This window comes from Abramis brama (genome assembly GCF_963993115.1).
Source record: "Abramis brama genome assembly, chromosome: 25".
In the NCBI taxonomy this organism is placed as follows: Eukaryota; Metazoa; Chordata; class Actinopteri; order Cypriniformes; family Leuciscidae; genus Abramis; species Abramis brama.
Window position 1 is genome coordinate 13,117,682 of NC_139987.1, and position 27,818 is coordinate 13,145,499.

General features: G+C 35.4%; 1 protein-coding gene and 1 long non-coding RNA gene across 2 annotated transcripts; one reads left to right on the forward strand and one right to left on the reverse strand.

Annotated features, from left to right (window-relative positions):
• Window positions 1–975: 975 nt before the first annotated feature.
• Window positions 976–11,819, reverse strand: LOC311076225 (nectin-4). The gene is made up of 9 exons (XM_084104255.1): window positions 11,543–11,819; window positions 9,710–10,075; window positions 9,508–9,626; window positions 9,275–9,428; window positions 9,040–9,155; window positions 8,763–8,916; window positions 4,696–5,070; window positions 2,073–2,166; window positions 976–1,969 (listed from the first exon to the last, which is right to left on the reverse strand). Exons 1-9 carry the CDS (start codon window positions 11,601–11,603, stop codon window positions 1,873–1,875), a joined length of 1,536 nt encoding a protein of 511 aa, XP_083960381.1. The 5' UTR covers window positions 11,604–11,819; the 3' UTR covers window positions 976–1,872.
• Window positions 2,174–27,818, forward strand: LOC311076227. The gene is made up of 3 exons (XR_014604629.1): window positions 2,174–3,111; window positions 22,386–22,509; window positions 27,093–27,818. It is a non-coding gene; the product is annotated as an uncharacterized lncRNA (long non-coding RNA).

A 27,818-nucleotide genomic window follows, 5' to 3' on the forward strand; every position in this document is an offset into this window, starting at 1 on the left:
AAATGTAATTGTACAGCAATGTTATTCTAGTTTGCACAAATTAATGTGTAACAAATCTCTGCATTTACAAATTATAGTATACAACTAAAATATAAAATGTCAAAAACAAACTTATTATGAACATAAATGTTCTTATTCTTACAATTTATTATAATATTCATAATATAAGATATTAGAGTGCTATTTTTCAAAAGAAGCGCTATAATGAACTTGACTCACACGCTGTACTTTCATGTTCACAACTAACTATTATTTTTCTCATACACCATTGGTATAATACTCAACATAATGAAGTGCAATAGTATATTGGGTGCATGATTATACAGTGCAGGATACAGATGATCTGAACACTGAAACAATCAATCCTTTTTTCTGAATTTTCCATTTCCGACCACAATAGCGAGAGCAGGAAACGTCCCTCTGCGTGAACGTGTTGCTTCTGTTGTAGCAAAGAACCACAATGCACAAAACTCTGTACAAAAAGGATCTCTGTACTCTCTCTGTCTAGTATTCTCTCTGTCTTGGCACACATACACTCTTTATCAGGCATATTTCTCTGTTCATTAATCAGAAATGCCTTTTATTTACATCTTCTCCCACAGTTAATAAAGGCTTGTTCTCAGGGGTAAACCGCATTTTAAAAAGCCAAACTTTGTGCTGTTATTGCAAGTTATAAAAAATGGTGACCAGAGTTGGCATTTGTTTTTGTAGTTTTGGCCTGAAAGGTTAAGGATACATTCTATCTCCATTGGTCACTGTCTGATGTGGTTTTGGCAGTTGGTTTGTCTTGACTATCTGAGGTGTAAACTGTGGTTTTATGAGGCCTGAAACAATCAGTTGCTAGCCTTCTCTTTGTTAGTAGAACATGCAGCCACAACATGAGGGCAGCATTAACATATAGGCTTTAGGCCTGAAGGTATCTGATTCATGATAGCACTCACTTTTTCGTCGTCTTTTTTTTTTTTTTTTTGCAGCTGTATTGTAATGGTATTAAAAGTCAACATTACAATAACCACCTGATCTATTGAACATGATAGATGATTTTCTGATTAAACTTTAAAGTTTCCTATGGGTACTCATCATATTTCATATGTCTGGAATTTACCCACTTTTTGACCCAATCTCCACCCACCATCACATGTTGTTATCTTTTAAAAATTCACACATTTTAGGGAAATTTTTACATTGCTACAATGTAGGAGTAGAGATAGGTAAGTAAAACTCAAGACATTCAATAATAGATTTAATGTTTGTTCAATTTTCACATTTTTAAAAGTTACAAAAAAGAACAAACTATTTAAAAGAGCAACACATTATATGTACAACCTATTCAGAAAGACACAAAAGAGGAAATTAGCAGTAAAAAAATCACAAAAAAACACAAAAAATATGGATGATCTCATATTTTTACAAAATAAAACGAAGGGTTATTTCACACAAAAATGAAAATTGAACGAGATTCATTCATCTTCGAAAAGCATATATTTTTTTAACATATTTAATGTATATGTGTGTTTATCAATGTTAATATGTAAACAAAAGCATAAACTAAATCGATTCATCATTTAAAGCGACCGGTTTTCTTTGGAAGACTTGATTTAAACTGCTCAATTAATATGGATTACATTTTAGTAATCCATGGATTACATACATTTTGGTTGCATGGGCTTTCAATGAAGGAAAATAAATCTCTCAGGCATCATTAAAAATAGCTTAATTTGTGTTTTGTAGATGAACGGAACTGGTTTGGTTTGGAACAACATGAGAATGAGTAATTGATTCTTTTCATTTTAAGTGAAGATTTTCAGCAAAAATCTTCTAGTCAGTATATATGTGGCCCACGGTTTGTGAGTACAAAAGTGCATGACACATTCATACAAGAATATCAGTCATGGGGACATCATGGTTCCTCACTGATGTGTATTTGACTGGTGGTGGAGGAGGTTTGAAAGGGGGTGGCATATCCATTCTGAAAAAGAAAAAGTAAAAATGTAGATAAATGGACTGAAAATGTGTAGGATGCAATTGTGTAAAAGGACAGTGGATGTTCTGATGATTTTGCGGAGTCTCACTTTTTTTGGTTCAGGTGTCTTTTGTATAGAAGCACAGTCAACACGAACAACAGCAACACAATCGGAACAGCGATATATGCTGCGCTTTTTGATTCTGAAAGAGAGACGAGAGAGATGCAAGGAAAAGACAACCAATAATAGTTTTACGATTAGCTCAAGTCTTGGCCTAAATTCATATCCTGTTGATACTGTCATGCATGTCTTTTTGAAAGCAACACATTGATATCAATCATCACACACTTTAAATCAAACAGATCTTATATGGGTTTCCCTTTTACAGCCAAAAAACATCAGATGACTTCATTGTGTGTATTACATTTGTTTAAAATCAACATAAAACATTAGCGACTAATTTTTATTACTAGTTTAATTCATAGTTTTAATTTATAATTTAATTCAGAGAATATTCCAGTTATAGCCTAATACGTGACTGATGACTTGATTTTAATAAAATATAAAAACCTTTGTAGCATATGTGACATTAGTAATGTGATATATTTCCAAGTGAAAATGAAATGTTTTTCTTTTTTTATTGAAATTTAATCCATAGGATGATTTCCGGATGCATTACCGTTGTTGTGCCTAATTTTGACTAATTGACTAATTTCATTGAAGGTGCTACCTGATTGCCTAATCCTAACCCACCTATTCCTACCTATATTGGGGATTTAGGGGGTAATAATCCAAATCATAATTCGGTGTTGTACAGAAATCTTAATCCCTGTGAAATTTTGTCTCCCCTCCTTCTTATTCCATTTGTTGGGGAGGCCGGTACCTGAGCGGTCCCTATCTTTTAAAACCCACCCCCCACATGGCCACAAATACCTAATCCTTAATTTTACCCTCATAGGAAGATGCAGGGGAGAAAATCTCACGGGGAATCAGATTTTGATACCACACCTGTTCATGAAAAGTGGGCGCTCCGTACCAGAATGGACTCAAGCCTGAATGCCAAATTGATGCGGTTGATTGTGGAGGCCTGTTTGAGCGGGATGGGGATCCTGAAGATCAAGTTCTTCCTAGAGAGCTGCTCGATGTGGTAAAGCTTATTTTTAAATCGTTTGTTATTTTGCTATTGTTGCTAAAACATTTCAATGAACACTAACCGGTTTTAATACTTTTAGAATGCTGCAGTTACAGTAACTGAAACAAACATTTCCAATAGTAGTGATGGGGGAAACAAAGCTTCTTTTTTAGAAAAAGTTTTCAAACTCTGAATCTTTTGAACTAATTTCTTTGCAAAATGATTCACTCTTTCGAAGCGCTCAGAACACCACAGACTTGCGGCACCTGCTGGTCAAAACGGCGTAAATGCAACTACAGACAGGCTAAAATACAATTAAATATATGGGTTCTGTAAAATATGTTCTTTTATCAAAGTGTAGTTCTTGTTGTGTGTTAGGCAGAGCTTGGCAGACTAGGTAAATGTTTTCCTTTTTGTATTATACACACAAGTACTAAAATTCATTATATTCATTTAAAATAAATATACATTTATAAAATGTACCCAAGATCAGTTAAAACCATTAGATATGTTCATGAGTTTAACAGATCAGTGCCATCTAGCGATGTTAAAATGTTTCGAAACCAAGGTACGACAACGTAACAAAATCACATGACTTGGTGAATTTGATACAAGCTCCGAAGCACTGGTTCGAAATGGTTAAAGGTTTAGTTCACCCAAAAATGAAAATTCTGTAATTAATTACTCGCCTTCATGTCTTTCCAAACCCATAAGACTTTCGTTCATCTTTGGAACAAAAATGAAGATATTTCTGATGAAATCTGAGAGATTTCTGTCCCTCCATTGGCAGCTACGCAACTTTGACGCTTCAAAAAGTTCATAAAGAGATTGTAAAACTAACTATATGAATTGAGCGGTTTAGTCCAAACTTTCTGAAGAGACACAATCCCTTTGTATGATGAACAGATTGAATTAAGGCTTTTATTCACATGTAAACATTCATCAACTCACACATCAGTTGTGATAAACGGAAGCTCAAGCATGTTCGCTTGACGTGTGAGAATCAGTGAGGTTCATTCTCGTGTGTTAAGCAGCACATTTGAGCTTCAGCAAGGACCAATGAGGTTTGTTCTCGTGCGTCAAGCAGGTTCGGTTGAGCTTCTGTTTAAGTTCACTGATCAATGTTTATATGTGAATAAAAGTCTAAACTGAGTCTCTTTATCGTATAAAGCGATCGTGTCTCTTCAGAAAATTTGGACTAAACCACTCAATTCATATGGATTAGTTTTATGATCTCTTTATGAACTTTTTGAGGCGTCGAAGTGTCAGTTGCGTAGCTGTCAACAGAGGGACAGAAAGCTCAGATTTCATCAAAAATATCTTAATTTGTGTTCTGAAGATAAATGAAAGTCTTAAGGGTTTGGAACAACATGAGGGTGAGTAATTAATAACAGAATTTTCATTTTTAGGTGAACTAACCCTTTAATGTTTGAAACCTCCACTAAGGTGCTCATCACAAGACCCGTACGAACTATGTGACGTCAGAAAATTAAAGTTGTTTCAGGGACAGAGGAAGGATAAAATGTATTAAATGTAATGTATTAAAAAGTAAATATGGTCAGGTTTTATTTCATGGTGACTTTCAGAAGAGTCATTTACCTCCCGATGTTGTCACAGTGGTGGTGATGTTTTTCTTTGTTATAACAGAAGTAACTATATTTCTTCCGGTAACTGTTTCTGGACGTGTGCTTGGATTTTCTGTACAAGAGCTGCCTGTAGATTTTACAGTGCTTGTATGTAACGTAGATGCATTGCCAACAGGTGGAGCAGAAGAGTTGCCAGTGAGAGGAGTGCTTTGGCTGGTGTGTCTGGGTTGTAGGTTTGTCGTTGTAGCATTTGGTTTTGATGTGCTGGTTAGGAAGTGACCAGATTCTGTTGTCGTCTCAATAGCACCAGTGTTCCATGAGCTGATCCCCATGGAGGTGAAGTTCCTCAGATGTTTGGTGATTCTTACTGAGAAAGGTGTTGTCATTCCTTCAACAGCAATTATTATAGGGAAAATATAAAACATATAACGAATGTAAATTAGGAAATATTCGTAAACATTTTTTTGCACACAGTTCTAATATATAATATAATATAATATAATATAAAACAATATCTATGATGGACTGGCCATCCTTCCAGGGTGTTTCCCTGCCTAAGTTGGGGACGCTGAGATAGGCTCCTGCATTCCTGCCACCCTACATGGGTTAAAGGGATAGTTCACCCAAAAATAAAAATTAGCCCATGATTTAGTCACCCTGAAGCCATCCTAGGTGTATATGACATTCTTCTTTCAGACGAATACAATCGGAGTTATATTAAAAAATGTCCTGGCTCTTCCAAGCTTGATAATGGGAGTGAATGGCCGTTTGACTTTGGAAGGCCATTAAAGTGCATCTATTCATGATTAAAGTGCTCTACACGGCTCTTCGGGCGTTATTAAAGGTTTTCTGAAGTGAAGCGATGTGTTTGTGTAAGAAAAATATCCATATTTTAAACTTTAATGACTGAAATAACTAGCTTCCAGCAGACGGCCGTACGGGTCGATTTACGGCAAAAGAGTAACACTTTTGACGCACAACGTAATGGCGGCAAATGACCCCTCTCGCGGTTCAAACAAACAGGGCTGGGCAACTGCGTTCGTGCGTCAAGTTCAAATGTTCACTCAAAAATTAAAATTATAATTATCCCACAATTTACTCACCCTCAAGCCATCCAGCCAAACACAATTGGAGTTATATTAAAATATATATCCTGGCTCTTCCAAGCTTTATAATGGGAGTGAATGGTACCTTAAAAAAGCCCAAAAAAGCGCATCCATCCATCATAAAAGTAATACACACACGGCTCCAGGGGGTTAATAAAGGCCTTCTGAAGTGAAGCGATGCATTTTTGTAAGAACATATCCATAATTATAACTTTAAAAACTGTATCAAACATAGGGCTGAGCAACAAACTCAAGCTCCTCTGACATTTCTCTTAAAAAATTCACGTTTTAGACTTCTAATTCATGAATTTTGTTTTACTCAATCCTCTGTACCTCCGCGTTCATTTATACGCCATGCTTTGGGTTAGAGGTCACTCTTCGGCTGGAACTCGACTTGCGTATGGCCGTTACTGTAAGCCAATTATTTATAAAGTTATAATTATGGATATTTTCTTACAAAAACACATTGCTTCACTTCAGAAGGCCTTTATTAACCCCCTGGAGCCTTCTGGATTACTTTTATGATGGATGTGTAAAGAATTGAGAAATGCCGTGCAGTCTGGTTGAGGAACGACCACTCCCGAGAAGACAATTACCTTCCTGGAAATTAACATTTGACTCTCTCTTGAGAAACTAGCATCCCTGAGTCAATCACCTCCCCCATCTTGTCTCTCTCTCATGCTGAGATCACCAGATATTCACCCAAAAATCTATATGGTTTAGTGTGAATAATTACATACAGTATTATATATGTTTGGTATTATTTGAAATGTCTCAGTGCGACTGGTACAAATGTCTCATTCCCAAAGAAGTAAACCAAAAGGTAATAAAGTTCTTAAGAGTTAAGAGATACCTTGGCAAATGGCACTCTGCTCCCAAAAAGGTGTAAACTCAGAATGCAAATTCTCATTGTTAGCAAGTGTTTCCATGTGAAAGAAGTTTCTGTCTATATAAAGAAATGCAACAAGAGGTTCATGGCGATTTGTAACTCAAATTAGCCTGTAATGCGGAGTGTATGCAGGCACTCCGCATCATGTATTTTAGAATGTCAGGTTCGCATCTTCTCTCTTTATTGCCGACTGACTCTGAAATTGGTTTGCCAAGTAGACTAAACGGATTCGTATGTTACCCTAAGTTTTGCGTCAGATTAGTGACGACTAATATTTGGCACTAATTCAAGTGTACTAGGTTTTCAAAAGACGTGAAGGGAATTTCTGTTTAGGGCAGCAAAAGTGCTGCTTGACCAACCTAAATCTGTGTGTGTGTCTTAGCTCTTGTTTAATTTAATGTTACACTGTAAAAAATTTGCTGTAGTTTTGCAGCTGTTTGCCAGTAACTTTACTAGATTTAAATCGATGTTATTTACTGGCAACAGTTTGCTCAAAGTTAAATGAACATTAAACATTAACAAGTCTTTGTCTTTACAGAATAAAATAAAATATATAAAATAACAACCTAATGCAAAGCATTCTGGGAACCAGAAATCTTCATCAACCTTTTTCTGTTTTTTTCCTTCAGATTTTGGTTCCCAGAATGCTTTGCATGAGGCTGTTATTTTAGTTTTATTCTGTAAAGATAAAGACTTGTTAATGTTTAATGTTCATTTAACTTTGAACAAACTGTTGCCAGTAAATAACATCAATTTAAATCTACAGTAAGTTACTGGCAAGTAGCTGCCAATAATACTGTAATTTCTACAGATTTTTTTAACAGTGTACTTTAGATAAGTGTACGTGGGAAACCACGGCATGGCCAACCCAAAGCTATTATAAGAGAAGTAAAGTTGGTTGACTTATGTCTGTAGTAGTGGCCATACCTCTGCTGAAGTAAACGTTACTTTAAATTCAAGTGAATGCAATTCCATGGGGGCTATACCAAAGTATCTTTGATTGCAAGCTTGAATGCGACTGATCTCAGGTATATAGCAATTACCTCTGTTGGGTGACCGAAGCTGGTGAGACTGTGATCGTGAGACCCATGTTAAATAAGGCGTGAGGACCTCTGAGCGACATAGCTTCCTAATAAGTAAAGAGTTAAATAGAACAATCAAATGTATTGTTAAAGTATTATAACCAATTGGCTATCTAACCTAAATTCGAGGTTGTGATAAAATGGAGTCGGATATAAAATGGAGTCAGATAAAAGCTTCAATGGAATTAAGTTACTTTGCCACGCGGAAAGACAGCAACACGCAGAGACCTTCACCCGTTCTATCGGATGCCGCCTTTGGACCGATCTAGACGGGCTTACAGATGGATGCTATTTTTTGGGCTTCAAAAAACAAGGTACCATTCACTGCCATTATAAAGCTTAGAAGAGCCAGGATATATTTTTTTATATAACTCAGATTGTGTTTGGCTGAAAGAAAAAAGTCATATACACATGGCTTGAGGGTGAGTAAATTATGGAATCATTTTCATTTTTGGGTGAACTATCCCTTTAAGTGGTTTTTAAAATGAATTGTATTATAATATATTATATTATAAAATTTGTTTGCACAATGATTTTATTCACTGTCACAATTAGTCTGACATGGCAGAATACTTATTACTTGCGTGGTGACCCAAATGAATGATAATGATCTTATTTTTTACATTAGATTATTTAGTTTATTTATGTTTTCCTTATGTGGACCATCAGCTGGTTAAAATGTACTGTAGATGATTTCAGGTTGTAATATCCTTGTGGAGACATTTAATTCCACAATGTAGACAAATCCTGACCTACACACACATATAGAAACAACTCCTGGAGAGTTTCGACTGAGGGAAATTGATCAATTTGCCTATGTTCCAAAATGTATTATTAATGCATTGGCTTCAGTTGTGGTATTGAGTTTTTCCATGGTTTGCACTCTATTGTGCATCTGCTTTGGGCAAACTGGGACTTTATCATTTCATATTCACAGTTAAAAATGGAAGTGCCATATGATCGCAAAAAAAAAAAAAAGAAGGAAAATAAAGCTTTTTCTTACCTTCAGTTTGCTTCGAGAGAACATGGACAGAAAACTCTATGTCTGTCTGGAGCTGATTGTCCTGAAAGACAGCTGTCAGTTTGTATGTTCCTGACTGGTTAGATGTCACGGAAGTCAGAGACAAAGTGTTTGAGAGAGACAGTGTTGTGTCATCCTAAAAATCATCAAATGAATTTGTCATTTTAAGCAAACTTGAGTTAATACACTACAAACGATTTATTTAAAACAATACTTCTTACATATTTAATTTCAATCTCTTAATATTTAACAGTCTTACCTTCATCCACTTATAGTGTAAGTACTGAGATGCTTTTGCAATACAAGAAATCGTCACATCCTCACCAAAACTGACATTAAAAGGGCTGCTTGTGTTACACTCAATGTCATCAAGAACTGTTTGGAAGAATAGGATATATTTGATATGGATTTTGTTTACTTATATAAGCTTTAATTTAACAGAGAATGATAAAGATTAATTCAAAAACTTATTTTTTTGTATTCTCAACACTCACAATTGACAGTCAGTTCCATAGTGGTATTGAGACCTTGCTCATTTTGGACAAATGAGTTCCATTCAGGTAAACAGATGTACAAATCGCTGTTGTTTCTGGTGACTTTTGGTAAAATGAACTCTCCATTCAAGCTTTCCATCCAAAATAGCTTGTCCTGATGAGGAGAATGAGATCAACTCAACAGCTGTATAGACCGTGGCATTTAGAAATGCCGATTTTTCAATCTGACTCACCTTTGACCGTCTAAGTTTATAACGGAGTGGTGGAGGGCTTGCTGAACAAGTTATTTTCACTTCATCTCCCTCTTTTATGAATCTGTATGGATGTGACATCTTCGCTGATGCTGGAGGTTCTGAAATTAGCAGACAGCTGCTGCTTTTTCACTTTTACATTTTTGAGAATGAGAATGTAGGTTACCGTGAGCAGTTTACCTACCTGTGACCTGCAGCTTTGTAGTTCTTTTAATCGAGCCATTAGGATAAGAAGTAATTTCGCACATATAGTTTCCACTGTCTTTCATGGTAACTTCATACAGGGTCAGGACAGAGCCCTGTAGCTGTCTAGTTTTTGAACTGGTCATCGTCGTCAGAAGAGGACCGGTTTGAAAGTAATGTGCTGGCATTGTCGGATGGAACACCACGATCTTCTTATCATTCTTCTCATCTCCTTTTTGCTGTTTAATCCATTCCAGCTGGATAACTTTGATTTCATGTTCCTCTCCCACAAAGCATGGCAGGCTGACGTTCTGTCCCTCCACAGCAGTTACGGACACGTTATGATGTATAAGCATTCCGTACGTTCCTGATAAACCATTTTCATGAGTGATAATCAGTTTCTTTCGTGAAACTACAGATTGCATCATTGGTCAATGTTAATTTATTCTAAGAGATGTGTTATTGACAAGTTTTCACCTTTAAGGCATTATAAAAAGTTCAGTGTCATCTGTAGTATAATTTAATTACATTTAAAGTTTTTTGTACATTTTTAATGATGATTTAAATATATATTTCAAGATAAAAGTTTATTTATTTATTGTTTTTAAGCATTAAATAAAAGGCAATATATTTCCCATACACGTTGTATGCATGTGAGTGTGTCACCATTATCTTCAGTTTGTTTAGTTATCATGGACTTTCTGTTTGTTTTCATCAGTCACGTGTTCCATGGACACTAACACTAATCATCACAGCTGTTCGTTATTTTGTCATCACCACCATGTATCTAAGTTCTTCCTTGTGCAATCTTCGGTTGTCTGGTATTGTTTGTGTTTGTTTACACGCTGTCTCGCATGTTGGTTGTCTATTTGGATCTATTTAAAGCAGTGGTTCTCAACCTCTCCTGCAGGGACCCCCTGACAGGCCATGTTTCTGTTTTAACCCTGAAATGGCACACCTGATTCAAATAATTAAAGGCTTAATGAGTAGTTGACTAATTGATTAATTGACTAATTCCTACTCTTCCTACTCTAATAACTACTCATTAATTGAATCAGGTGTGCCATTTCAGGGTTAAAACAGAAACATGGCCTGTCGGGGTCCCTGCAGGAGAGGTTGAGAACCACTGATTTAAAGGAACCCTGTGTTATATCTTCATCTTCCTTGGATTAGAGTGTTATAGAGTGAGCCTATTTTAATCATCATTTAAAAATAGTTATATATTCTAAGATATAATGTATTTTATTTATTTATACATGCATACATTTGTATCATTACATTTTTTGTTACACCACATGGCATCTTACAACCTGAACTAACCTTGCTTTGTGATAAATCACATTGTCTGATATTTTTCAAGGGTTTATGTGGTCTTTTAATTTCCTATCATTTTTGTTGTTGTTTTTTCAGGATGTTTCTGCTTGTTGGTTGGACCAACAAGACTTGTATTTGGCAGACAAAAGTTTTTGAAATATTAATAAGCAGTGAAGTAAATTCCTAATAATAGAATTTGCTTGATAAATACTTTAAGTTTTTTTTTTTTGCTCTCAACAATTAATTCTTTTAATTATGTTTTTGTTTTTATTATGAAATCAGGACAGTTGTATCATTCTGTAATTTTTGACTTCATTCATTTTAACACAGAAATGAAAATCAGGCTTATCATACGAGACCTGCATGAAGTCAAATTGCAATTTGAATGCATTTTTGACTAAATTAATAAATAGGACAACACAATCAGTTTCACGTCATTAAACAACTAACCACGTGGCCAGTTCAGTTAAAAAGCTACTAAATGTTTTTCTTTGTAGGTAGAAATACAAGCCCTTCTTACCTTGTATCATGCATAAAATGATAAGAAGTTTGTAAGTTGCCTCTGTCATCAGAAACTCCATATCTGTGAGACCAAGTGTCTTAACAGAAAGAGTCAAACAACAGCAGCAGCAGAGATACAGGAAATGAGCTACACCACGAGAGAGACAGGAACTGGTTTATTTTTATAGTCTAGAAAGATTTACGTCTGTGATAGTTGCTTGGTTTGCTTTAAGCTGTGCGGTATAGTTTTATTTTTAATCAAACAGCTTAATGGAGAGATGCTCTTATGTCTAGAGTAGATTGGATGGAGTGATGGAGTTTATAGTCCTGATAAGCACAGTGCACTGCTTCAACGGATAATTATGACCTTATTTCGATTATGCGTCGACAGTCAGCAAGTCTTCCTCGATTTCCTGTCAGAATGCAATGCGACAAGCTGCGGTCACATTTTCGCATATGCAGTAGACATAAAGATCACGTCAAATTTGAAAGCCCCTGCTGACATCAGATGTTATTGTTTGTGGATATTATATCAAACAATCAGGCTGGATGGCAAATGTCCCACTGGCCCCCATGAACATTTAGCTTCTTTCTTTGTTATTATTAGAATTTACTGTTAGTTCACATCTTTAAATGAGATGTGACAGGAATCTACAGTGGAGAGAGTATGAATGCTCAGTTTAACAAACGCAAGATATTTCAGCCTACTAACGGTGTTACATAATCAGGATACATTAGTAGGGACACATTATAATTCTGGCCAATATTAAAATTCTATATTATTTTGTCTAAAATAAATGAATGAAAAATAAAACTTTAAAACCTAAAATTGAGTGTGGTAATAAATACTAGTAATGAATGATGTTATGTAATCAGGATACAAAAAAAGTATGGAATGCACTGATATTAAAGTTCTGGCACAAAAGCCGATAAGTACTTTCATGTTATTAATTAAATTAATATACTATTTGCCTAAATCAAAGAAAAAATAAAACGCATTAAAAACGAAATGCTACAAGTTTTAAATACTAAGTGATTTTATTATAATGCACAGTATGTAAAACAGATAATCATTTTGAGATTTGCTAAAGATTACATTTAACAGTGTTTTTAAAGAATAAGTGAGTGTTAGTGTCAGGAATATGTTTAGTTTAGTTTGTCACTAGTTTTCATTTTGTTAATGTGTTTCTGTTTAGGGTATGTTTACACGACAATGATGTACTAAAAACTGAAATGTTTTTCTTTTGCGTTTTTCATGTACAGACAACATATTGTCAAGACGATCCCATTCACACAGATCCGCGAAAATGACTAAAATGCTGTATTATGTATGTTAGGCTAGTAGATGGCGATGTCAACTTGTCAAGAAACAATACGTGCCTATAGGCTTAACGCGTAATATATGAGTGTGATGACATCACCATTTTTACAAATTCATGTTTTTGTAGTTTACACAGAGATTTGAAAAACTTTGAAACCCGTTTTCAAAAGGTTGCATGTTCGGGCCCCCAAAATCCCATTGCCATGTAAATGAAAGGCCAAAATGCATAAAAATGAAACTGTTACATGTAAACAGACCCATAGTTTAGTCCCTGCTTTACCCTGTTTATTTTCCATAGTCACTGATTAGATTCAACTGTCCCTTTTTTGCCCAGCCCTGAGTTTTCAGTTGTGTTTGTTGGTTCTCATCCGCTTTATATGTGGTTTGAGTTTCTTCCGTACATCTCCAGTGATCTTCTACATTTGTGGTTTTATTAACAAAGACTGTGTATTGTTTGGATTAGCACTTGTTCTCCTCCGTGCGTGTTGGCTATTACCACACACCCCTGACCGTTAGATGATAGCAGAAGTGATATAAATGTAAAAAGAGAAAAGAACATACACAAAAATAACCTAAAAATGATTGGCAGATAATTGGTATGGTACGATTTAGTATCACATGTGTCTTTTCCATTCCTCACAGATTTTGAAGCTTGTTATCATGGTCTTGTAATATCAAAATCACATACTATGAAATAATAATGAAGCAATGAGTGCTGTAAATGGGAAGAAGGGAATTGATGACTCGGTAACTGTTCCGTCATTAATGAATCACTACACAGGTACAAATGAGTATTAACATTCTAGTAACTACTATTAAATGGTAAATGGATGGACTGCATTTATATAGCGCTTTCACAGACCTATGGCCACCAAAGCGCTTTACATAGCCTCACATTCACCCATTCACTCATTCACTCACTCATTCACTCACTCATTCATACACCGACGGCGGTGTCAGCCATGCAAGGCGCCATCCAGCTCGTCGGGAGCAGCTGGGGTTAGGTGCTCATGGACACCTCGACACTTGGTCAAGTGGAACCGGGGATTGAACCACCAACCTTTCGGTTTGTAGACAACCTACATGAACCACTGCCGCCCCAGTGGTAACTAACAAGAATAACTAATTAGTAAGTAACAGCAATCAGTTGAATTGCAGTAGTTCACTATTAGCTAATCAATAAAAAAAAATCATACCTCCCAGGACTACTGTAAGAACTACTACAGTATATTCATAATTAATGTGAATAATGCATTATGTATAATTCATTCTAAAGTGAAGATCATGGGAACCCACTAGTACTAACGACTGAAGAACTATCAAATCCTTCAGAAGGAATTACTATCCAAAACCTTAAATGCTTGCAATGACTTCAGTCATTACTAGAACTTATACTACATTATACATTATTCACATTAATTATGAACCTGTATATAGTTCTCATAGTAGTCCTCTGGGAGGTATAAAAAAAGAGTACCGGTAGTTTCTGATCAGCTAATAGGGGTGAATTCAGGGTGATTGTGACACTTTTTGCCATTCAAATGACTTGGAAAAAGTGTCCCAATCAACCTGAATTCACTCCAGTGAACTACTACCACGTTCAACTGACCGCTAATAATTCATTAATCAGAGTTTTGTGTTAGTTACTGTAATAGTAGTTGCATATTAATATTGCGTTACTCGTTTGTTCTTATGTAGTAATTCATTTATGATGAACAGGATTCTAAAGTGTTACCGATGGCTCTATTAAATTCTTTGTGTGTGTTTGTGTGTGTGTGTGTGTGTGTGTGTGTGTGTGTGTGTGTGTGTGTATGTGTGACGCTAAATCCAAAGATGAAGCGAATATAACACAAGGTGTATTTAATCAACTCAAAACCAGACAGCCAACATTTGAGAAAGCGTGTGAAACACAAACAATACCGGACAACTGAAGAGTGCTCAAGGAGGAATTTAAATACATGGTGATGATGACAAAATAAAGAACAGCTGTGATGAAACAGTGGCGGGAAACGAAGACAGAGATACAAGTGACTAATGAAAACAAACTAAAAGTCCATGAACTGAATTAAGCTGAACATAACGGTGACAGTGTGGGTCTATAGGGATGGATACAAGTGACGTTAGATCCATGAATGTGGCAGCTGATTGCAACGTGGGGAAATATAAGCTGTAAAATATCAAATCAAAGCAGCATCTTGGTGATTATGGAGGAAATGTGACACACGGTGTATTGAGGCACACATATTTAAATATAGAGATGTAGTATTTAGAGAGACAAGCAATGATACAGAGTTACTGAGACAAATAGGGAATTATGTGATCTGTGTAAAGGGTCTGATGTCCTCAAGTTAAATTACTTCCAAAGGCCAAGAGCGGCTGTCGTCTGTAATATTTGCTTGTCAAAAGAACACGCATTTGAGACTTTGTATTCTGCCAAAGGACTAAAATATCTTATTACATTGTTGGACTCAGTGAGCACAGCATTTGATTCAGAAAATGAGTAAGTGTCTGATGTAATCCATATACATAACCTCTAAAAAGTGTGCTTGCGTGTGTTGGCGTGCCACTTGTGTGTGTTTGTTCCTCTGAGGCAAAGACTCTGGGACAAATTCAGCGAGGCTGAATATAATAAACGCAGCCTGCATCATTTCAATGAATAATTTGATTAATAAAATTGTGAAAATCAGGCAGTCTTGCTTGTCGTTATCAGCAATGAAACTAGTTTGAGCTTGTAAACAGATAGAAATTGCACCCAGACAAGAGTAGTGGAACAAATGAAGTTCTGATTAAAGTTTCGTCAGATGGGAACAATCATTCTGAATTTGAATACACAAAATCATGCTTAGCTTCACTATAATGAGACTTAAAAGGATTTTTACTGAGTTCTCCAGACTGTATATGCTACGATATCTTTGCTTATACCTTAGTTGTGATCAGCTCAAACATTTCCGGTGTCATACAAGATCCTAGTCTCCTGCAGAATACTATCTCCTTTCCTCAGTACCTGATCAAAAACATGTGCATTATCATGATATCTTGCTAATCAAAAGAGCTTTGATTAACCTGTTTGTGCTTTCCTAAACTAGTAGGCTAAGCTGTTAGCTCAAGGGAAATATTTAATTTGACCTTTCCAAGCCTCTGTATATTATGTGAAATGTGTGCTTGCTAACCAAATGCTAACTGAAAACAAATAAGGTGAAATGTTACATTTGTTAATTTTTGGTTCATATAATTTCATATGCGATATGTAGGCTAAGCTGTTATGGCCTGTTAACCAAAGGCTAACTGGAATGGCTAAAAGGGAAATGTTTAATTTGAACATTTTAGCTTTTGTAATATAGTGTCATATTCAGTGCATACGCCAAGCTGCTAGCTTACCTTTAGTTAAGCTTAGCTGTGTTAGCTTGCTTATGTTTCTGGTCCCGGGTGTGGAACGCGTAAATAAATTACAAGTACCTGAAGACTTCAGTGGCTTTCCTCAGTCACAGCTCGTATTGTCTCTTTATTAAAGTGCCCCTATTATGCTACTTTAAAAGCTCCTAATTTTGTTTTGCAGGTCTCCTACAACAGGTTTAGGCTACATGCATCATTGCTACATGCATCACGTTTCATTTTCTCATAATATATATTGCACATCACCACATTGTTTAATGATTCTCAAACTACTCGTCAGATGAATCGGCCCGAGGCTCTACTGTGCTCTGATTGGCCAGATGGCCCAGTCTGTTGTGATTGGTCTACCGTGGACAGCGCGTTTCGGATGCTCTGTCCCTCAGTCCTCAGCGATTTTGCACACTGTAAAGACACTAACGATGGCGTCGATTTTACCCAGATTTTATCATATCAATCTGAACGCGAGTTGGATGACAAAACATTGGAAGAACCACTTATTCAACCCGAACCTCCATCACAAGGATGACTTTAGCAGGACGTTTCTCAGTGATAGCCTAAGCTACTCAGTTTAAGGTACATTATGAGATGTTGCAACTGTAATTCCTCACCATCAGCATTAACAAGAGTATGTCCATCAACAAACCGGTGTGTATTTCTAATTTATTTCTGGAAATTGAAATATTGGTAAATTACTGCATACTGAATTAAATTGTATTATTTACATGTGAATCGACCACATCACAACACAGATCAACCATCATTTTACTGTTACTTTCATCCGGACATCTAACCACCACGAAGACGTTATTCGGGTTAACAATGGTACACATTTTTACTTTTTATGAACATAGCTGAATTATCTGGAGAAATAAATGACAAAGACTTAAATGGCTTTCTTCAGTCGCAGCTTGTAGCGTCTGAGGTTAACAGTAACACCACACAACAGTAACCCACAACGTACTCCCTCTAGTGGCAACAGTTGTATTTCCCCCCCAAAACTCAATAAATAACTCTGTGTACAATACAATAAATGTCCCCTTTTTTTGTCAAATCATAAATTAATTAATTAATTAATACTTGAATAAATAAAGAAATATTTATAAAACAAACATTACCTTGTGACTACATTATAATAAAGGCTAACTGAAAACAAATAAAGGGAAATGTTTTTGTATTTTACCATTTTACCTTCTGTAATATATTGTGACATGTAATTTAGACATTATGATTACGAATAAATGGATTGTAAAGCAGTTTACTATCATTTAATCAGACACGTATACAAAAGTTGTCCAACAGACTCTGATGACAATTTTAATTATTTTACATTTTGGCGAATTGCTGGCTAATTTGTATGAATTCATCTCATTTGTACATTTTCGTATGATCTGCTTATGCCCCAATGATGGTTAGCTTTAGGGTGTGGATTTTCATGCTTGATAATTTCTGAAATCTAAAATCTGTATGAATAATTGTTCAAATTCTTTCAAAATCTTTTCTAATGAGATCGGGGTTAGTTGTCTCAGCCAGTGGAATTGCTTTGGGCTCCAACGACTCTGTTGGAAAATGGGGGATCTTGCACAACCTCAGAGTTTTAATTAAAAGTAATAATAGATTTAAAACTATTAAAAGTATAAAAGTTGCCCAAAACTGTTAGGCCAAAACTTACATAAACTTACATAAGAAACCAATCTACATTCATGAGAAATGTTTTTGTTTTTATGAAACAAACCCAAGTTTGAATTTTAGAAACGCTAGTTAACATTAACATGACGACCTGAGAGTGACTAGCTATCTAGCACATCGTTATATTCACTTGTGTTTTATTAGTACAGGGTGTAAAGGGCTCTTTTGAAAAGAGCTCACTCCGTCTATATGCATGTGCATCATTTATTTTTGAATCTGCCACATAATCAGTGCATCATCAACAACCCTAATAATGATAGTCCACCGCCTCTAATGGGATCTCTATTAGTGTTATGTGAAGATGAATGAAAGTGACCTTTTCTTGAAGATGTCATCTCTTGTGTTCCTTTGATCATTGTCTCATTAGGTCACACATTATCATGAACACATCGAGTGGATTAAATTAGGGCAGCTAAAATCAGGTTGGTAAATAACTGTGTGGTTTAAGCAGGATACAAAATTAACATTTTGTGCTAATGTTGGTGAAAGGAGGAAATTTACCAGCCATAAATATTTCTTACTGTTCATGATATGCATCTATCTATCTATATCTTTATGAAGAAAAACAATGTAGTTATTCTATATTGCAGTTTGTCGTCTTTACACTTCTTATTTATATACCATGAAGAAAAACATGTATTCTGTTGCACTTTCTGATAAAATTAGAGGCCAAATTTCTTTTATCACAAAAGCCAATTTTTAATCCCAATTACAGTCATGATCATTTTATTGGAATAATGCTATTAAAGGTTTAGTTCACCCAAAAATTAATTCTGTCATTAATTAATCACCCTCATGTCGTTCCAAACACGAAAGACCTTCGTTCATCTTTGGAACACAAGTGAAGATATTTTTTATGAAATCTGAGAGCTTTCTGACCCCTCCGTATAGACAGCAACGTTATTACCACTTTCAAAGCCCATAAGGGTAGTAAAGACATCGTTAAAATAGTCCATGTGACTCCAGTGGTTTAACCTTAATGTTATGAAGCGACGAGAATATTTTTTTTCCCCGCAAAAAAAACGAAAATACGTTTTTCCGCAGGCAGCCAATGAAGACCATAGACTGGCGTTATGCAAATTTGTTACAAACCTATATAGGTTTGTATCAGGAGGTGAGGCTGGAATTACTGGCGACTCGTTACGCCAGTTCAGAATGATTTTTTTTTTTTTGGCGACAATATATATATTTTTTGACTTGCACTTTGATCTTTAAACTTTGCAGACCCTTTACATTCACAAACGGCTATATTGCACAGTGCATGAAAGGTAATATTCAAAAAAACATAATAGGGGCACTTTAAAAATTACAAGGGCAAATGATTTTAGAAAAAAAAAAGACCTGCACAGATCAATGATTTATAATGAATACTGCAAAATTCCATTAGAAAACATTCAAAAAAATCAATTTTGATTTTATGATCACTAGATAGATGAGTAGATACTAAACAACACATATCTAAGTCAAAGATGCAGTACTTCACTATAGCTCGTCTTTATGTGTCATCTTTTGACAGGATGTTGTGGTGTTTTGAGTGAAAGATGCCGAGTCTCTTATCTAACAGAGAGGTCACACTGCAGTATAAGTCTTGTCCCCTGCAGCAGAAATGGTTTAAGTGGTTTGCTCAAGGGCACGCTAGCGGTACACAGCGGGCATCTCAAGGAGATGTCACAGGACTAGCATGCCGGCAGCAATGCTCAAACTCCAGACCTTCTGGGTGGCAGCCCACTTCTTCCTGTTCTTGCCAAGCCAGTACTTTTAAGAGTATGACTGAGAGCTTGACACTGCTTCAGATCGGCTCTGACCACTTTGATCTGCAGGTCAATCAGATGATTCAATGATGGAGAGAGGCGAGATGTTTCACATCGCTCTTTTTGTCCTCTGATCTCGCCATGCACCACCAGTTGCCGTCTCCATCCAGTGTTCGCTCCCACATTCTGTTATGTCACTCCCCCTGACTATGACTTCTGTCATTATTTTTTATCTTAAAGGGATAGTTCACAAAATTTTTTCTTTTATTTTAGTATTTATTTGATCAGAAATACAGTAAAAACAGTAGTATTGTGAAATCGTATTACGATTTAAAATAACTTTTCTATTTTAATACATATAATTTATTATTATTATTTTTATGTAGCCTACACTTTCCAGGTTGTGCAAATATTTTAGGCACTAATTTAGTTAGTTATATGCTGTTATTTGTTTTATATTCCTGTTAATAATTAGCATTTGTGTTGAGTGCACATTTTATTGATCAGAATTTTTATTTTATCTGCCAACTTTGTGATATGACTAATTGGACCCTAAGGCGTACATGAAAACCTGACAACAGTGTTAATATGAGGAAGAAGTTAAATTGACATTGGAATTGACAACCGTGTCCCACTCTGAGCCTACTGAGCTGCTATATTGTTTGAGTAAATAAACCTTGATGGACAACCTGCACGTCTTTTAAGCTCTGACTCATTGTTTACATCAAATACTCCCACATGCGTGGCTGTTGTGGATCTTTTCATCAGGTGTATGAAGGGCTCTATTCACAACAGGACTGCAGTTTCTCCAACATTCCAACACTCTGTTTGACCTGAAGAGAAAGGACAATAAAACTGTCTTTCTCTCGGATAGGTCAGTCTCTAGGGGGCTCTAGCACCTCTCTGCAGAAAGCTTGAGGACCGTTCTGCTGTCAGAGACTGAGTGGCCCGGCTATCATGCCTTTCTGCACACTGAATCCGATCAAACCTAGCAGTGTGTGCCGATATCAGAGGACTATTCTTCATGGTCCACTCACTGTGTTCTAATAATAATAATAATAATAATAATAATAATAACAATAACAAGAATAAATTATTTATTTTTCTTATATAATTATCGAATAATTATTTAATATATTTATTTATCTTGTTTAATTATAACAATAAATATAAATTGTTATTCTTATTTAATAACAATAATAATTGAACACATTCAATATTTTCTTATTTAATAAAAATAGTAGTAATTATTTATTTTCTTATTTAATAATAACAATTAATCATTGAATTGTTTTTTTGTTTTTAATATTTTTTTAGTATATTCAATAATAATTAAGAAAACAATTTAATTATAAAAATAATATGTACTTATACATTTATTTCTTTTCTTATTTAATAATAAAATAATTTTTTACTTATTATTTTCTTATTTAATAAATTCTTATTTATTTTCTTATTTTAAAATACAAATTATTCAGTATATTCAATAATAATAATAATCATTATTATTAAGAAAACACATTTTATAATAATAATAATAATAATTATTATTATTATTAGTTTTTTCTTATTTATTCATAATTTATTATTATACATATTCATTATAATTACAATAAAGAAATATGTATTTATTCTCTTATATTTATTTTTTGTGTGGTATTGAGTTTGTGAAATCATGATTTATTAGTGAAAATGTTTGCATACAGGCTTTACACACTGGTTAACGAATGAGACCCATAGACGCATGAAAACCAATGATGTTTGATGTCATTGACGTCATACAGGTTTTATGCTGAATTCAGGAAGTGTTGTGCTGAACTGATATATAAATCTTGTCTAGGTTAATGTTGCCGTAACACAGCTCAGCTGAAGCTTGTTCTGGCCCTCAGCCAGATATAGCTGGCAGGCGTTGGGTGTAGCAGGCTGATGCAAGCTGGACAGGCTGGTCTCTGGGGTGTCGGTGTGGCTCTGAAGTCTTTTTTTAACTGGCTTTGTAAAGAGAGGATTCATTTCCAGCCCCTGTCTCTTTAGCGGCTGACAGCGGGTGCTCAAGGGAGGATCAGAGAGCAGCGCTTCCTCTGCTTAGCCTCTTTAATCACATCCATAACTAAAAGACTAGAGTACACGTGCTTTCAGTAGCCAAGAACACTTGGACACTCTTGAAAACAACCACACAGAAAAGCATATTCGTACACATGTATCACACAATCACATTTCCACTATGAAGGGGAGTTATCTAGTTGTCACACAGAGAATTGGGCCACTTTTTGACAGTCGTCTCAACGTCTCAGGAACTATGGTTTTGAGTAAAAAATGCTTGACTCTTGCAGAGGTTTGTAGGTTTTCTTTTTTTTTAATGCAGTTTATTACTTTTTACAGTACGCAGTACTATTTGCCAAGCCAAGAGTTTATATTTATATATATATTTCATCATTAATTGTATCACATTTCATCACATTTTGGCCAAATCTTTAATGTAAGTGTTTATACATAATATGGCCTTCAATAATTAATGCAACCTGATGAATATTCACTGGAGTGAAAATTATAACTAGTGTCGGCCTCCCCATGTTCTCCAGTTCACACACACCTTTGTCCATAGACCACCTGCAAATTTCTGATAGCTAAAATCAATCTTCTGTTTTTCACATTCTGTCCATTAAAATGGCTTTTTTTTCTGCATTTGATTCTCTCATTCTTCCTTCCTGCAGGCGTTCTAGTTCTGTGAATCTACTTTAATGAGTGCCTCATTAAATGACTGGTCTCGTGCCATCCCCGAACCCACGCTTTATTATCGACACCTCAGACCATTGTTTCATCTTCTCTCTGACTGGGGTATGTTCACTTCATTTTAATTGTATGACGCTGAAATTGCTTTAAAACACGATTTCATAGGCTATTTTGTTTTTCACGCCTCTGGGTGTAATTGGCTTGTTTATATGCAGGCTTTAATAATGAGTTTGTCTTCGTTAATTCAAGAGAAGTTTGTAAATTAAATTTTATTCTTAATTAAACCCCTGATACTGCTTCCGGCTTGCTTTGGAGATTAAATTGAACCTCCCCGCAGATGTGTAATGCTACCTTTGAAGGTCTGAGAATTGTTCCCCTCGTACTATCTGTAATTGAAATTGTACGTCAGACTCTGTCGTCTGCCAGTCTGAACACGTCTGCGCGCCGCAGACGAAAGTAAAACGTTCTTGACTTTTTGTTTCCATTGAATAGAGGGTTGGAAAGCTCTCCTCAGAGCATGTCTTGTCATTGAGTGTCCACAGGAGACTGCCTTTATCTCTGCCTTTATCATTGATTTTCTTCCAAAACTGTAATCTCTGGTGGTGTTTTAGCTCTTCATTTCACACTGTGTGGTCAGGGTGACTTGGATCATGCTGGTTGTTTTGATAATTGATTTTCAAACGGTATACTTTTGAAGACAAATCTCTAACCTTCTTGTGTCAGGGACATACATTGGTTATTTCAGGGCACAACATAACAAAAAAAAAAAAAAATGTTTTGTCCATTATGGAGGAACAAATGTGCATAAGGACATCTTTCACCATGTCTGCTCGGGGATGAACAGATCTCATCATGAAGAACAGCCTGTTGTGACATCTTTGTTTTGCATGAAGGATCTCCAGAGATATGCTCATTAATTTAATGACTGATACTGGGCCTCTAGAGGTTTCCGGCTATGCTAGCTTACATAAACACACTTTAAGGCGTGGAGAAAGATGCCATTCCAAGGATCGTGTCATCTATGCCTTTGCTCTGTAAAGACACGTGGGTTAAAAGTCGAGTGGCACGTACAGGTTCCAGGATTGTGCTTCAGAGGTTTAGTGTATCATGCAATTAATCAGGCTTTAAATTGGTTCCCAGCCGCAAAAGGACATGCTTAATCTACTGGGTGCTTTAAAGTAGACCAGTTTGTGATTCATTTAAAGTGCAGTGCCACAATGTCCACACATATTGGGAGACCTTGAGATACTTTGCTTTTCTGTTGTTGCAAAAGTTTGTGGAGGAGTTTATGGGTGTTAAAGGCAGGGTAGGTAGGACTATAAAAAAAAAAAAAGATCCAAATTTGTTAAAACTTTCTATATATATCAATACATAATTAAAATGTAAGTACTCTGAAAAAAAGAGTATAAAAATCAAGTGACTCTAGACCGTTTAATCTGTATTAAACACAGCTCATTATTTCGATTCGGGACGAATCAAAGGATTGGCTTAGGCGACTGTCACTCTCTCTCGCAACCATGGCAACAACCCTTTTGCCACGGGATCTGCCCACTTGCGCGCGGCCGCGCGCACGTTTGATTTGAGGAATTCGAGAGGCACTGAACCTAGGAATAGCAAAACAATGGCAGAGAAAGAGCAATCAAAATTCACATTACCGGCATGCAGTTAGTGAAGGCAAACAAGGCAAAAAAAAGAAGACAGTACAAGAAAAGGTAATGAACAAAAAGTCTTTGGATAAACAAAGAAATAAAACGCGTGTCAATATCAGCGTAGCTTTCCAGCGACCACCCCGTCCTCAGCCTCTACTTCCTCGGACCCTAGTTGCACGCCACGGCCTCTTGCACGACCTCCTCTGCTTCGCCCTAAAATTATTTTTATTTTACAAAAGGACATTTTACAAACCTACATTTTGCGCATGTGCTCCTGCATGCACTTTTCCAGTCACAACACAGCAATCAAAGGAGGACGCGCTGAAAACTGTAATGCTGTTCTCTTCCTTCGAATGTTTGAGTTGCAGAGGAATTTGTGACTGTTTCAGCTGTTCAACCACATCAAAGTTTCGTAATTAGTAAGTCCGTGCTTTTTCTCTTTTTGTTCTTATGTGCTGAAGGGCTGCTGTGCCTTGGTGAAACGGTGTTTGTACGTGAAGAGCTCTTTTCCAAAACGCCATAAACCTAAAAAGCTGCCTCAAAGAACCAGCAAAAGTAATGATTATGAATGTGTAAAATATTGCAATAAGACATTTTAATTGTTTATTAATTTCTGTGTCGGCTGCAAAGATGAAGTTGACGATATTTGACTCGCGATCTTCGCAGTAGGCTAGTGAACGCATGCACCGGAGAAATGCACATTTAGGCTACATAGTTTTATTTTGTTTTGGATGGTTTTGTTTAGAACCAGATTTCTGTAAATATATTCCACATTTTTTAGGCCTGTGAGGCGAGGCTACGGTTCGGTTCACGATGATATAATCTCCAGTTCAAGCACCTTATGTTGTGATTGATAGCCTATATTTACTTTATGTATTTAATGCAGGAATGAAAATATTAATGAATTAATGAAAAAAAAATATATTAAAATTAAGATACAATTAATACAAAACGAAATTCGTTTTAAAGAAAGGCTTTGTGCTTTCTGTTTTGAGGTCTCTGTTAAAGTTTGAAAGTCTCAGTGCAGCTTTCAGAGCGCTCGCGTCCATAATGGAGAACTGTCAAGTAATATTGTTTTTTCCTCATAAATGCAAACACGAAAAATAAAAGACAAAAACTTTTTTAAAAAGACAAACCATAAATTTAGAAAAAAAAAGAAAAAAAAGATGGATTTATAGCGTTTTGGGGGAAAAATGAATGGATTTATACCGTTTTGAAAATGTTAATTTTTTTTTACTTTGAATTGATCATCAACAATATTGTTGTTTGATTTAATAATCACTGTTGCAAGAAGTGCCTAGTTAAGTTTTTTTTTTTTTTTTTTTTTTTGTAAGTGGAAAAAGTAGGGGGTGCCACAGATTCTGTTTAGTTAGCTCCTTTATTGTTTTTTCTATAGCCTAGAATAATATAGGTCAAATGCAGCAAGTCAAAAGACCAACTGGACCTTCTTTGCCAGTTTGCTCACATTTCTTTGAAGGATGGCAAAAATATCGCCTGAATATCTATATCTAGATATTGGAAAAAAATATCGAGATATTCATTTTTGTCAATATCTCCCACCCCTACATGCAGAACACCATATATGTTATGAATCTTACACGAAATTCATCTTCATCACAATATAACTGATGGTAATGTAAAAAAGTGTATCAATGCAACCTGTTTTTAGCTTATATAACTAGCTCGTTAGCGAATCAAAAAATATATATTTTAAATTTACCAATATCAATATGCTAGCTTGATAGTGAGTACTAAAATACATCTTATTTGTTTATATTCATAAGCAATTAGCGTTAGATTTTTTTATTACATGTGATTCTGACATGATGTCACTACATGCACTGTGCTCCTTCCTCTCTGCTTCTCTCAGGTAAATAATGCGTCTTCAGCTCAGCGGTTGGAGTCGCGCGTTCATGTGTTTTGGGGGCGTGGCATTGGAAGGAGCCCAGAAGGGAGGGGGTGGAGTGAATGGAAATAATGAACTGTCTTTAAAACAGTCCTGAGAGGTCTACAGACACTCGATTTTTATACTTTCTTTTTCAGAGTACTTACATTTTAATTATGTATTGATATGAACATAAAGTTTAAACAAATTTGAAAAAGAAGTTTTTTAGACCATTCCTACCTACCCTGCCTTTAATGGGTGTCATGCTTTTTTTTTTTTTTTTTGCTATTACTAGTATTTCTTTATTTGTTATCTTTGTATTATTGTTCTTGATGAAATAATAATTGTTAATAATAATACATTATTAATACAATATATTATTAATAATGGGTATAATAATATATAGTTGTTGTTATTCATATAGTTTTAATAATAACAGTTGTTATTTTATAAAATAATAATTATAATAATAATTATAATAATTGCCATTTATTAACAATATATTTATATTATGTTAATATATTTTTGTTGTTGTTGCTATTATTATTATTATTATATGTATTATTTATTATTATTATTTGTTATATATAAATTAAATCACAGATCATTTTAAATGACAGATTAATTGACTAACAGTACTGTTACTGTTACTTATATAATATATAATTATATCATATATTTAATAAACCAAGAAAAATTGCAGTTGAATTTGACATTAACATTAGTAAATGAATTTGAAATAAAATGATCTGTGATTTAATTTTTACCGACCAAAGTTAGACACATGAATGTGTGATTTTGGAAACAGCATTATGGACAAACACCTTTTTTTTAATGCAAAATAGTCAAAGATACAAATATTTTTGGGGGGAAGTATTAATTTATAAATTAATATGTTGTTTGTCTTACATACAGTCAAAATTAGCCGTAATGGTTTAAAAAAACAAGCGGGTGGAAAAAAAATGTTTGTTTTTTTTGGCCAACTATCCATTTAAAGCTAGACAATGTTAACTGTGATTTTGTAATATTCTGACATAATATTCTATTGTAATATTCTGACAGATTATAACCTGGGTACTTCACTGCATTGTTCAGTGACTAATATGCCAACACCTCCTGCAAGCTTCAAGTAATTGTTTACCGATCCTCCACAGGATGCTGTTTCTTCAGAATCCTGCTCTTCCTGGGATTCATTTGTTCCCTGAGAACAGCAGTGCTAAAGGGACACCCAGGAGGTAAAGTGAGGCTCTGACGCTGCTTCATCCTGATCAAATCACTCGACCACTTACTGTAGCAGAATGCCAGATGCTATTAGCTGTATCCTGACAGAGACGGGCACAGACAGCAGCTCCCGCCATCTCAAAGATGTCAATTAGTATCAAGAACGACAGGTGCCTGTAGCCTGAGCAGCATTTATTTGTACGCTGTGTGTGGCCGCGAGTGAGAGACAAAAGAGAAAGAGAGAGCTAGAAAGAAAGGCCGGGCTAGACGTGTGCTTTTGTAAAGCTCAGTTCAAAACCTAGTGAACTGCATACTGCCTAAGGTAACATCCTAAATGAAATCATACTTTAAGTGAATGTTTTGAAACGCTCTACATAGTGCATCATACAAATAAAGCTTTGCACGCAAAGCACACGGGAGACTTGACTCACAATCGACTTCAGCCCCTAGCTTCTGTACCTCATGGTTATTCCTAAAACTTGACATTGCAGTATTTCTAGTATTGCCAAGTTCTTTATGCGTTTGATATAAATGTCTGCTAAATGACGTATTGTAAATGTAAATTTCAATATAGGCAAGTGGAATTGTGCACACTGTATGTACAGTATTTATATATATACTGTATATTTGTTAAAAGGAATTAATACTTTTTAAGTGAT

What these genes read in the sequence shown, in the direction of transcription:
- LOC311076225 (XM_084104255.1), bottom strand. Translation starts at nt 11,603, where the DNA reads ATGGAGTTTCTGATGACAGAGGCAACTTACAAACTTCTTATCATTTTA. An exon ending in TATGGAACTGACTGTCAATT is followed by an intron (nt 9,156 to 9,274) that starts GTGAGTGTTGAG and finishes TCTTCCAAACAG; the next exon opens with TTCTTGATGACATTGAGTGT. An exon ending in CACTGTGACAACATCGGGAG is followed by an intron (nt 2,167 to 4,695) that starts GTAAATGACTCT and finishes TCTCTCTTTCAG; the next exon opens with AATCAAAAAGCGCAGCATAT.